The following is a 13,988-nucleotide window of genomic DNA, read 5'->3' on the forward strand; positions in this document are numbered from 1 at the left end:
AATTACACAATTTTAGTTTGTAAATTTGCAAAAATTAATTAGTTTCAATTCTGCCAGAGGAAAATTTATTTTTTTGCCTGACGAAACTTGTGAGCTTTGGACAAACTCTAAGTGGCAAATTCTTATGACCAAAATAGTAAATACGTTTGCTGTAGGTCTATAATAAAAGGAGTTGCCTGCACTTCTTATTTGAATAAAGCACTCTTGCAGAAGCCAACCAATCAACCTTTTTGAGCATATGTGAATTTTTTCCTGTCTGCTGATTGCATCCGATGCTGGCAAGCAGCATTTGAGTGAGGTATTATTAACCAGTTTATTTCAAATACTGCCAGAAACTGGGAAACAGCCCGGTGGAAACCAAGTGAATTTTTTTTTGTAAAATTTCAAAGATGTTGGACCAAATGTGTTACTATTTACTCAAGCTAACATTACTGAATTATAATTTTTATACCAAGAGGCATTAAATGAAGTTTGTTGACTCAATTTGAGATAATTTAATATTACTGGATGTAATTACATTAACTGGAGATCTATCACAAGATATTTTTCATTAAATTTCCCTTGATCAGGTTAAAACGGAAGTAACTTATGAGTGCCATTCAAAGCTAAAAAAGCGAGTTCTTCAACCCATACTAATAGCCAACTACACTTTGATGATGCCTTCATCAGAACCCAATCAGCAGGTGATATCCATTTGATATCTAAATGAAGTTGATGTGTCCAAAACACGTCATTCCACAATGGATATTTTGGCAACCTTGCAAAAATATCCTAATTATAGCATCCACAAAAAGTTGTAAAGAAAACTCTTCATAAAAATCGAAGTTGAAATATCCGTATGTTCTGTATAGAATCGAAGACAGATGTTTTGTTTGTATGTCAGGGGATTACCAAAAACTACATACATAATATGTAATAATAATAAGCACACCCATTATCTTTATCTTTATTCATCCACGGCGAGGATTGGCCCTCGCGGATGCTGTATACAACACATTTATGAAAACATTCAATACAACGAAACATACAAAACATGTACATTGGATTAAAACATTAGTACATTACAAAGATTACATTTAAATTTACATTTAAAATAAAAGAGAAGAAAAGTCCAGCTCAAAATACTCATGAATTGAGTACAGTGGATAATTGCACAGCCACTTTTCCAGCACATTTTTCAGTCTAGTGATGCTCACTGATCTGGCTTTGCTGGGTAATTTATTAAATAATTTTACTCCCAAATTGTCAGACTGGTTGTTGGTCTTAAACAGCCTACAGTAATTAGTATTTAGGCTATTTTTAGCCCTAGTGTCATGAGAGTGGATGGTGGATCGAATGGGGTAGGTATCTAAGTTATCTTTAATGTGCATAATGCTGCGAAACACAAAGAGGCTGTAGATGGTGAGGATATGAAAGTTTTTAAAAATTGGCCTGCAGTGGTCACGGGGCCCAGCACCACTCAGAATCCTCACTGCTTTTTTTTGCAGTTTTAGAATTTCTTTGGTTTCTTTTGCATGTCCCCAGAGTCGAACACCATAGGCAAGAATACTATGAAAAAAAGCAAAATAGGCTAATCTCATGTACTTTACATTGATACAGGTTTTAAGTTTCCTCAATAAGTACAAAACCCTAGAGAGTTTTTTGCTGACTAGGAAAACATGTGAATTCCATGTCAATTTAGCGTCAATATTGAAGCCTAGAAGCCTGACAGGATCATTGTTTAGCTCAGTACTTTTAAGACAGCATGTAAGATGTTGTGTCTTACCATTGTTCAGAAAGAGATTATTGGCTGTAAACCAGAGTTGAGATTCTTCTATTGCCTTTTTTGTAAGAAGTCTGACTTGGCTAGGAGTATTGCATTTCTGCACCAGAGTGGTGTCATCTGCATATATCGTGCAGTCCATAGAAAGATTGTAAGGTAGGTCATTGATTAGAATAAGGAACAAGAGAGGACCAAGGACGGACCCCTGAGGAACTCCATGTTTCACTGGAAGAAAATCGGATTGGTTACAATTTACTTGTACCATCTGCTTTCGATCAGTGAGGTAAGAGGTCATGAATTTCAGCTCACTGTTATGAAAGCCGTAGTATTGGAGTTTTTGCAGGAGGGTAGCATGATTGACGCAGTCAAAGGCAGAGGTTAAATCACAAAGTGTGAGTGAGACACATTGCTTGTCTTCAAATGCCCTTGATAAATTTTTTACCACTGACTCAACTGCCAATTCAGTGGATTTCCCCGGGCGAAATCCAAACTGGGAAGGGGTGAAGAGATTGTGTTTCTCAAAGTGTACTAGAATTTGTGTATAGGCAATAGTTTCTATTATTTTAGCGATCACTGATATAATGGTGATGGGCCTATAGCTGTTGGGAAGAGTAGTGTCTCCTTTTTTGAAGACAGGTATGACCTTAGAATATTTTAAGGAGTCTGGGAAGTATCCAGTGGAAAAACAGGCATTAATAATAATAGATAGAGGATGAGCTATAATATGTATTATGGACTTAATCAGATCATTGGAAAGCCCATTGATGTCACGACTGGTGGAGTTTTTAAATTTTTTTACTACATTGAAAATATCCCTCGTACTAATCCATTGCCACTGAAATTTAGGAGGGGATATCAGGTGTTTATTGAGTAGTGCTAAGGCATCACACCTGTTATTTGTGATTTTTGATAATGTGGTGTCCACGGAATTGACAAAGTGATTGTTGAAGGTATCGGGATCAATTGTAATAGGAGATCTGTTTATAGAAGTGCCTTTTTCCCTATTGATCACATTCCAGGCAGCTTTGAATTTATTAGAGGCACCATTAATGAAATCCATGTTCGCATTTTGTTTCGCTTTTATTGCTGCGAAATGATACTCCTTATTCAATCTTTTATACACTTGTTTCAAATCCTCAGTGGGTAGTCGCTTGTACTCATGATAGGCATGTAGTACACTTTCCCTGCGTATTTGGACCTCGGGATTGTTTGAGTGGCCACGTGATTTAAAGAATTTTCGGACTGGGACAGCTTTTCTGGGAAAGGATTCATTAAAAAGGGAGATTAAGGTTTCAAAGAACAAAGAGAAATTTGAATGACTGTCGTTGAGTGAGAGTAAGCTAGTCCAATCCACACCACCAAGCAGGCCTTTATCTACTCATTAGATGTTGTAAAGACATCTAAGAGATGTAATATGGACTTCCCAGTATGTACACTGTTGGACATAGTAGAAAGACTTTTAAACAAGACTTACTTTAAGAATAGAGGTAGGTAAAAATGATTTTATTTTCATTTTTTATGATGGTGATAACTTTTTATTTTTGTTTACGTTCTTTTTTCCGTCAATGTCCTTTTTAATGTACAATGTTACCTGTGAGCTGCAGCAGTGAATAATACAATATGGAGGATAAATGCAATTAAAGGTATTTCTTATCAAATTATTTGTCTTGCGAAAATCAAGTTTCCTTGAGTGTCTAAGTTATTCAACTGAAAACATTATCGAAATCTTGATATTCACAATTTCTTATTCACCAAAGGCTGTCATCAGCTACTCACCAGATTTATTGCGCATTGCGTTTGATATTAAAGCTGTATATTTGTGAGCCGAGATATTTGTGTATCCCAATTCATTAAAACCTTAAATAGAGGTATTTCTGAAGTGAAATCATTCGCGATCATGATAAACAATATTTCGATAAAATTCATCATACTAGCCCCAATTCATGCTAAGGAACTCCATCTGGTGCATTTGCGCTAGATATATTGATATTCAGTTCCTACGTAATTCTATTGTGTGTACCATCTCTCTCTAAAGCTTACGAAGGGAAACATCTGTCACATCTTATTCATATACATATCAGGAATTTGGTTGAGTTATGTGAAAAATAATTAATAAAAGTGTTTTTCATTGTAATACATAAAGTCTTTATGTTATGATATTACGATGGGTGTTACAGTGGAACATGGTCTCAACGTTTTTTGTATTTGAATTGAATAAATTAGTGAGACTTTCAGGCTTGTAGAAATTTATTTTTTTTTAGCCCCTCAGAAAATGTTTCTCTTCTATAATTATTTTCGTATAGTAGCCAAAGTACCATGCGCTCGTTTTACGTGAAAGTGGAAATATTGCTTTACCTAAGCTAGCCAACTTAAAAGTAAACTATCCTTAAGTAACAAGTGGTAAACAAAAAGTGTATAACCTCCCATAGTGACCATAAAAGGCCGCAGACCTTTTCCGGGGTTTTGGGGGGGCTGAGCCCCCCCAGGTACCTAGAGTACATAGAGGTAATACCTTGAAGCATAGAGTAGAAGACAACTCAGAATATACTTCTCATGGTCAAAATTTCATGAGCCATTTCAATTTTTTCCATTTTATATTTGTATTATTTTTTTATATGCTGCACATGCAAAAAAATCCATCCACAATAATAATAAATTCCACTGATTGATCCTCCAATAAAAATAGATGATTATCCATCCTTGCAAACTCTCTGTTTCCCTCCATGCCACCTCCAACCCAAGGCATTAAATGGATTAAATCCGTCTGCATCCTGGTTACGTCAATTTAACTATTGATTTCTTAAAAATCCTTTTATTACATAAATAGTATACAGAAAAACCTGAAAATAATATATAAAAATTATGTAATACTATAACGATAGAGCATTTTTTGGATCACAGCCATTCCATCACGACACAAAAAAAAAACAGTTTTGGCACCAGTTAAATAAGAATTCATAACAACTGCTCTAGGAGTGAAAGAGCCTTAGCAACACCATGTGAACAACAGCTACCAGCACAGCACCACTCCTGCTCCTGCATCCGGTCGCAGGAGCATCTACGCTCTCTGTTTTCATCTCATTGTCCCCAGCCACCATCGCTGGCCCCTCCTCCCCCCGTGGATGCAACTCCATCTCGTCAAAGGGCGTCGTCTCCACGTTCCTCAGGGCCAGCCTCACATCCTCCGACAGCACTGCCGACCACTCCTCTGATAGGCGCATTGCAGCCAGTTGAGACAGTCGTGACACAAATGCACCACTCAAGTTCTGCGCACGGAAAAGTCGAAAAGGGATTCATTTTAATTCATTCAAGGAGATTTTCACAGGGATCATACAAGCACAGCAGAATATTTACAGTCCTGGGAATCTAAACCACGAAAGGATCTATTAAATGAAATGTATATATTAAGTGAGAATTTTTGGGTGGAGAGAGTGCATTGTCAAATGCACCCATTAAATGATTTTTGGAGCATGCCTCGCCATGAAGAGATTGAAAGCTGCCTGTGAGTTTGCAAATATAATGGAAGAAATTGTTGCAATGCCTTAATTATGACGACACCATCCTTTTGATGGCTAGTGGAGACATAGTATGGAAATCCAGACTACAGTAGTATGTAATAAATGGAAGGCTTCCTGTTATGGAAGCAGAACAGAAAGAGTCGTTTTATGGCACGATTAAACAATATGTACTCCCGAGTTGATAATGACAGTATTGATAATTTGTCTCAAGGCGTAATTTCATTTAAAATATGCAATCTCAGTGTTTGCAAAAATTACACATAAATTTGGATGATAGTGGTGTGGTAAAAAATAGCTAAATACAAAATGAATACTGGCGCAGATACTTGTGTGATTTCTGTTACTAAAGTTAAGATAGTAGGAAAAAACGTGAATCCAAAACATAAAAATAATTTAAGAGTGCATTCAATTAAATTTCTGGACATACAGCTAAACAAAGGGCAAAAAATATTTGGGCATCGATTTTAGCAAAAAGAATATATTTAGGAATGACCACTGGCATGACCTTTAACATATCAGTATCTAAAAATGACAATGCAGTGGAAGTTGAACAAACAACACCAAAATTATAAGGCTGAAGCAGCAGGTGTTGCTCAATATCCAATAGCAAAAGAGTTTCCTCAGCTCGTATAAATTAATGGTGTAGAATGTTTCTGAGAAGTATTCCATTTTTGTTGACCCTAATACAGTGATACCTCGAACTATTGTTCCCACATTTACCATCCAGTGTTCTTGGTCCAAAATAAAGTTCCATACAAACAATGTAATTTTTTCCTGTATCCATCGTTCTCCTAAGTACAGTAGAATCCTGATTTAAGGTTTTTCAGGGGGGACAAAATTTAAAACACTAAATGTGGAAAAACACTAAATGAGGACCTGCCATTTTTTTCAGGTTTTAGGGTCTGTAATGATTGGAATGGCTTTTTATGAATAAAAAATATTATTTTAAGTAACTAAAAGGTGCTGAATGCAGCAAAAAATTCTTTAATGAAATGTTCTCTGCCCTATGAAGGTTGGATAATACTTTTCAGGAATCAGCTAAAAAAATGGGTAGTAAAAATAAGTAATGAGAAGATGACAATTGTTTTAATGAAATATTGTAAGAAAATTCTAATAAACATCAACTTAAAAGCATTCCCACACAGATTATTATTATGGACATTAGTGATTCCATTTTTATGCATATTTCAGTGGTCTCGATGAAATTTAGAATTTTTTCTGTAAAAGTGACATGTAGGTGACAATAGCATTTCTAATATAATAAGAAAAGGTGTAAGTAGGTACTCGTAAAATCATGAGGAATGTGTGAAATAAAGGGACAGCAGAAGATCGCTAACCCCGAATTCTCAACTACTGAATATTTAGTAAAAGGGAGGTTTTCTGGAATTTTGCCAACTCAATGTTTTCTGTTGCCTCGGCGAAACAAGGGATTTATGAGCCTTTAAAAAGCCTCCTATGCGAACATTTTGGATTTCGAGGTCATCCAAGAAAGTAGAATCTTATTTTAGTATGCGTACCAGTCGATGGTGATTCAACTTGATGATAACACCAGATTCGTTGTCATATATCCACGGCCTTATGCAGGTCGAATGGAGCCGGGAGAAGTTGCTTACGCAGCGCGCTGATCACCTTGACTCCGACTCCCCTTGTTTCTCGGCAGCTTTTAATAAAATTTGGTTGGACCTTGAATAACGATTAGCTAAACTCTGTTAAGTGAAAAGGTTTAATCTTCAACAGAACTGGATTTCATCCGAAAAATTGTCAGTGCCTCTGGAGTTTGGCAATTTCGTCAGGGTTATGATGTCGAAGTCAACCACCAAGGGATACCTGCCAGATTTTCGTATTTTTCCGCGCTCATCTATTCTACCGTGAGTACGTGGTGATTTTTTTTCCAGCATGAGCGATTTATTTTGAGTCATGGACCGTGATAGTTCGTCAAAACTCCGATTGTCATTCTCTTTTGACATTAATTAGCACCGGATAAATATTTTCGAATTGACAGCGATATCAACCAGCCGCATGTCGATAAATTGGCTCCGGGATATCTAAATTACGATGTAAATTAATGTTGTTCTGTAGGGAAAGAATGCTCTCACTCACGGTCATGACAGGGGAAACACGTCCTCTGTTTCTTGATTGAAGCTTTCGCGGCTCATGATGATTGCAAATTAGTCACATACGGGTGTATGCTGCGTGTCGTGATGGAGATAGCCCCGACGTTTCGCGAACGACTGCTGGTCACTTTTTCAAGGGAATAATGTAAATAATTTCACATTATTCCCGTGAAAAAGTGACCAGCAGTCGGTCGCGAAACTTCGGGGCTATCTCCATCACGACACGCGGCATACACCAGTATGTGACTTATTTTTAAACGTGCTCTGTTCTTTCGCTGTTCCTCCGTGGAAACTGACCTTGGAATGGATTACAGAAAGAATCTTCTAGTGAACTGCGCAAATGATATTGGGCCTATTTTGAAAAGAGAAAGTTGCCGACTGGAAAAATATTGGGCTAATAATCGACTGCCCGTAGGTAGTAGAGTTGAAAGGGGCATGAGCCATCAATTGAAAACTAAACGAGAAAACCATTATTGTCGCGGCCCTCGGAGGATAACTCGTGTCATCAGTCGTCACGTAACATCGAAGTCAAGTTCAAGAAGTGAAGGATAAGGTAGTTCGAGCTTATTAAGGGATGACTTTGCTCCATTAGATCCGATCTGATACAAAAAGTGCCTGGTGTTTGGATCAGAAGGGGAGCGAAACGTTACGAGAAGACAAATCACCCAACTTGCGAGTTGAAGGTCGCAGCACTGCGCTCGCGGAAGAAAGCAGTTGAAGAAGCATTCCCCGGTAGATTCTATCGACTCTTGGTAAACTTTCATGAGACTGTTCTTGTTGATGAGCATAAATTCGAAGATTTGGATGAACCGTCATGAAAAAACGTTAAATCGGGCAAAAAAATCTTGAGCGGGACAAATTTTTACGACCATAAATGTGGAAAAACGCAAAATGCGGATAATTTTTACATTGTCCCAATGGGGAATGAATCGGGACCCATAAAAATAAACGCTAAATGCAGAAAAACGTTAAATGCGAAGACGTTAAATCCGGATCCGACTGTATCATTTTCCAACACTGTTTGTAGATCACGGTCCCAATACATTATTTACCAAAAATGACACCAAGTACATACTTACAAAGGGTCATTTAAGGCAAAATATGATGGAGACCTAACTTTTTGCAGAAACTATTTCCTCACAGTTGAGCTTCTCAGCAGTTGATTGGGCATATCTCACTTATCAGAGTCATTCACAAACGGATAACTCCTCAGGATATTTTTTACTGCCTACTATGCATAAGAAATGAGTGGGTCGTTTTCCTTCACTTTGCGACAAAACATTTTGCAGCCTAGTCATAAATGAAACGGTTAGAAGCCAAGGGATACAAGTGATTTCTTTCATTACACAGTGAGTTATGTGCAGAAATTAGGTATGGAAAGCAAACGAGATCAATTAGATACTTAGCAATGTATTTGATTTTCTACTCAATGTCAGCATAGAACAGAGACTCACTCATTTCCCTTGGCAACCAATTTTTGTGTATTTCCTCTAACAATTAACTTTACCTAACTCGGTTGAGAAAAAAATCACTTGTACCCCTTGTCTTCCAACCCATTCATATGTAGTCATGCCTCACCTTCGGAAGTCAACTCAGCATACACGATAGTGTCAGTTCCAAAATTCGCCTCGCACAAGTGGTCCGCTACTATCAAGTGTGGCTTGACTTCAAAACCGTGAGTGTTTTCCATCAGACATGATATGGTCATCGACTATGATCCAAAGAGAGGAAATTACTGTACCGATGACTTTAGCAATGGTAAGCTGCTTTGAACGACGTGCTGATTTTTTGTCTCTCTTGGGATAAAAAACAGAAGCACTGCTAGTGGTGACAATGTGAATTATTTAGTTAAATATAGACTTTGTAGATATTACCAGAAAAGAAAGGTGTCATAGTGTAACAAGATTGGTAGCAAAATTCTACCAGCGAACTATTCCCATATTTGTATTCTTGTGCCATAGCTTCTATACAAGTGTATGTTGTTTATATCTCTGTAATGTTCTGCCCTCTTGCATGTGCCTTAAAAAAGAATGAACGAACGTGCTCGAAAAAAATTTCAACAGACAGTGTTTGTTTTATCCCACCATTCCACTATAAATACTAAACGTAATTGTTTAGAGACTTAAAGAAAAATAAATTAAGTCATAAGGCATCTTTTTTTCACTCTAAATTATAACTATATGCACATCATAACTATCAAGGAAAGATATTTTTTTAAATTCGTCTGCCAATGATTCTTTTAAAGGATGTGCTACCTCATTTTCATCTTTTCGGCAAGAAAGACATTTTCAAAAACTTGTTCACCTGTTGTCTTTTATGTGTTCACGCTGAATGTCTCCAAGATATATACTCCATATGGAATTATTTATTTGGCAAAATTAAGTTTACAATGATAAACACGATGTATGTATATCCTCGAATTGGCCAACATCTGCACGTTAACCATATCTCCATGTTTATGCATATTATCTCTTCAGTGACGCATCTACTCTACATTGATGTTTTCAAGTCCTATTCTTCTTCATTAAATTGAACCATTAAAGTACTCATCCTTGTCAGAACATCTTACGTTGTAGTTCCCAGCCATTCCACACATGCTACTGTCTCATTCAGGCTCTTTATCTCTAAAATTTATTATGATAGTGAATGGATTTATTATCATTAAGGTCTTCGTGTTTGTTGTAATTTTCAAGTAAACTGTTGTCACTTCCAACATCCACAGGGCTGATGAATTGCAAGAGATTGCTAAACCTTTGAAGCAGTAAAGCGGCAGAACTGAATGTCGAAATCAACACTCTCATTACATTCGCGAAGGCCAAATGCAGCATTATAATCGCTGTTTACAGCCATGCGCTTCCTGATTGGCTGTAAGGCCACGTGAGCAATGTCAGTGATAGAGAAAGGGATGTGCTGAGCGATAGAATAATCAAGTCTTTAGCTGGAGCCATCCCTCAGTGCAATCGTGTCACATGACCATGCTGAAGGATGGATCGAGCAGGACGGAGAAAATGATTGAGTGATTCAGGTTTAAAGTAGGCCTTTCCCCAACAGAATGCAATAGAAAAGGGCAAAGGAAAGCAATAATCTGAAGTATAAATAAAAATGTTATCATTGCACAAGTACTTCTGAGAGCTTTGCATTGAGATTTCTTTGAGACAGGCCATTTTTAGAAATTTCCCAGAAGTTATGCAGTTCTCGTATACTTCCCCTATTTAACAGGGCCACTTTCATTTCCCATATTAATTGACACCCTGATTAGAGAAATGATAGAAATAAGGAAGCATACCCAAAATTTTGTTGGAGAGTACGGGCGTAACAACTAGAAGAGAGTAAATATTTCATCTCAACTCCCACGCACAATCCAATGCAACCAGAGAGTAGACACCACACCATGAGGCTGCCAATGTAATTGCATTCGAAACACATGGAGTACTTTGACCTGAGGACGTCGACTGCAATGCAGCAGAAACTGATGTTTTTTGCACAACTATGATGCAATGAAACCCTACAAATCCAGCCTGTGAGAGTAAAATATGTTTCTCACACCTTGAGAATCTCCTGAGGCATGCATGCCACGGCAGACAAGTCGAGGTCCTCCAAGGCATTTTCTGCACCATCGCTCTGTGCCAAAGATTCCAGAGTCCCACCATCCAGCCCTATGGTAAATGAGATAGAGAGGTAGAAAGTTATTGGTATGGAGTCCATTGAAAAATTAAAAACAAGGCTTCCATAAAACACAGCGTCATTTGTCCAACATACCCTGTAAGCGCATGTAAGAGGCACACCTTTTTTCCCAGAAATTGGAGCCGAAAATGGGGGTGTGTCTCTTACACAAACTTCTTATCATCCCCTCTCTCCTTCATGGGTCCAAGTCCAAGGGGAACTGAGTGTCCTTGGTTTTCAGCGTGAGTCAATCATCTGAAACCCTAGGTCAAAAACAAGCTACAGGCAGGGGAGTTTCTCCCTTAGTGACGTATTTTTAAAATGCTCCGGTTGGCTTTTCTTACTTGTAAGCATCGTGCCGTCACACCGGTACCTTAGAAGTGAATATGGAAAAGAATGTGTGGGGTTTTTTTGCTCTATAGGCCTCTCTAAATTTACTGCCGTGACGTCATTGCCTTCAAAGCGAAGGGGCGAAGGCACAGCAATGTGATATAAGCCGCTTGCATTGCCTGAAGTTTCCAGTCCGTCTCGTCTTGATTGAATGCACTAATGCTACACTTGTTTCTTTGGAAATGGTCCTGTTTGGACTATGTTGAATATTAGTGGCATTGTTGTGGCTATAAATCTTTTGATCAGTATATTAGAGCTAAAAAAACTTAAATGCTGTCAGATATGCATCGCATTAGGTCTCATTCTTTATTGAACCTCGTGGGTGTCATACAATCATACAATTGCTGAAAGCTATTGAGATATATTCGAGCTCATTTAGCATTTGGTCTCCAGAAACTGGGAGAACTGAAGCTGGTATACCGAAAGAGGTCAGTTGGTGAGATGGGGTAGGGATGAAACACATTTCCATTGTTCCCTTGTAACTAGATATTTTCCTCTGGGGTCTCGGAAAGGAAAAAAAATGGCTGAGGCATTGGCTGATGGAGGGCCGAGTGTGGTTCGGTTAAATCTACGACGTGGTTATTATCCTACGGCGCTGAGACTCCCCTGATCTCTTGGGAAGGTTCATGCTACATATGTGCCAGTCGTGTTTTGACTTAAAATTTTCCATGGCTGCAATTCTATTGCAATACCCCTACGAGAGCTTTTAAATAAAATTGTTCGTGAGTAGGACAAGCACTGTAGAGCAACAGCGTATGCAAAGAGAGGATGGGAACGCTTTCTACTCCATCTTATGGGACGTTGCATTCACTAAAGCATTGATTTGACATATCAGATTCAGATTCAATTTCATTGATTAATTTGGATCCGAAGTATATTAAGGTGAAGGGTATTATCTGTGGATATTTGGATCAGAGGTATCCGATCTGACCATTCCTTACATATCTGTGAATACTTACATATCTGCGAGCACCATGCATATCATGTAAATTTAGCTGAAAAAGTGCCGCGAAAATTTTTGTATTGAAAGAGGAAATTTTGATTACTGTAAAAAGTCCAGGCATACGTCAGCAACACCGCACGATAGGATAAAAAAATGCAACAAACTTTTTTCCTTAAGTTTAGATGCTCAAAATAGGTGTGTGGCTCTTACATGCGCTTACACAGTACATTTTCATCAACAAGGGGGTGGAAAAGTGGCTCATTTCCCTCAATATGACCATTGACCACCAGCTGTGTTTTCATACCATTTGCATACTACTGGTTCATGAAAAGCAGAAACAACATTGCAAAATATATCTACTATGAATATTCCGCTTTCAAAATTCTGAGGTCATGGAGACCACTTTGTTTATGATCCATGTGTAAACAATCTGTCCCGGGTCACAGTCAGTGGCACGCTTCAAGCACCTCAAGCCATTTGACACTTTGGAGTGCTCTGAAGCTCAGAAGTTGGGGCCTGGGAGCGAGAATGCATTACCATGGTTGATTGCTCCAAACGCCCCAGCATTTACAAAAAGTATTATGAGCGGATGCAATTATCGTTTGCTATCTTCCAAGAAACTGTGCCAATTACCTATGGTATTATCAAAGTACTATGTACAGGTGGGGTAAATAAAAAAATCTGGGGAATAGAAGACATTACCCTCGTAGCTGAGAAAGGTTTTTATTAATAATTGAAAGTAATGGAGAGAAAAATAGAATTAAATGTGCATGCCCATTGGTTAAAGGAAGACTTTCATTATTCCTTACAGAAGAGGAGTACAATCAAGCCTTGAAAAGTTAAATTTTCTAAATGAAATACAAAAAGGAAAAGCAGAAAGAATCTATTGTGAATAAGCATGGTGTTTAAATACCTTAACATTTTATTTTGCAAATCTAAACCAGTTCGTTCGTTGTAAAATGAATAAAGATTATCAATTGGCTTAATTTTTGTCAGACTCTGATTACCTACTAGACCTTGCCAATCAGGTGGTCCAAGCAAGGGAGAGACAAGCAGATTTAAATTCCTCAAAGAGAAGAGGAAGAAGGTAATTCAATGGAAAACATCTTTAGTAACTCTTAACGTGAGTTTTGAATCTAATGACACAACACTTACATAGCGTTTAATTCTACTCATACATTTCCTCCTGCAGAGATAAATGGCTATAAAGATTTTATTTGGCTGCACAATAGGGTGCTGCTATTTTCAGAGACATACAAGTCAGTGGGCTCAATAAACATATTTGGCTATAAAGGGAAAAGATGATAAAAGAAAAACAGGCAACAACACAATAGCATGGCCCTATTACGTGGTATTTATTCATTTTATGGTTGATATAAAAAAATGTAGTAATTGAGTCCCCAGATGATAGAAATATAAAAATTTTATTTCTAAATTTGTATATTATGGATGATATTTTTGGAAAAAAATTGTGGGTAAATTCACCGGCCATAGCCATGAACAATGACCCGCCATAGCCATGGCCCTGAGCTGCCATACCATGCCAGCGCAAGGCCATCACAATCTGCAGAAAGCAAGAGAATACAAATGATGAATTA

General features: G+C 37.8%; 1 protein-coding gene across 1 annotated transcript in view; it reads right to left on the reverse strand.

Annotated features, from left to right (window-relative positions):
- Nucleotides 1–4,663: 4,663 nt before the first annotated feature.
- LOC124155369 overlaps nucleotides 4,664–13,988 on the reverse strand; it is a 138,769-nt gene continuing 129,444 nt past the window's right edge. The window contains exons 22-23 of the mRNA XM_046529126.1: nucleotides 10,941–11,050; nucleotides 4,664–5,028 (exon numbers count right to left, since the gene is read on the reverse strand). Of these exons, the coding sequence (XP_046385082.1) occupies nucleotides 4,732–5,028; nucleotides 10,941–11,050 (407 nt within the window). The 3' untranslated portion in view covers nucleotides 4,664–4,731. The remainder of the gene's footprint in view (nucleotides 5,029–10,940; nucleotides 11,051–13,988) is intronic.

The sequence above is a fragment of the Ischnura elegans genome, chromosome 3 (assembly GCF_921293095.1).
Source record: "Ischnura elegans chromosome 3, ioIscEleg1.1, whole genome shotgun sequence".
In the NCBI taxonomy this organism is placed as follows: domain Eukaryota; kingdom Metazoa; phylum Arthropoda; class Insecta; order Odonata; family Coenagrionidae; genus Ischnura; species Ischnura elegans.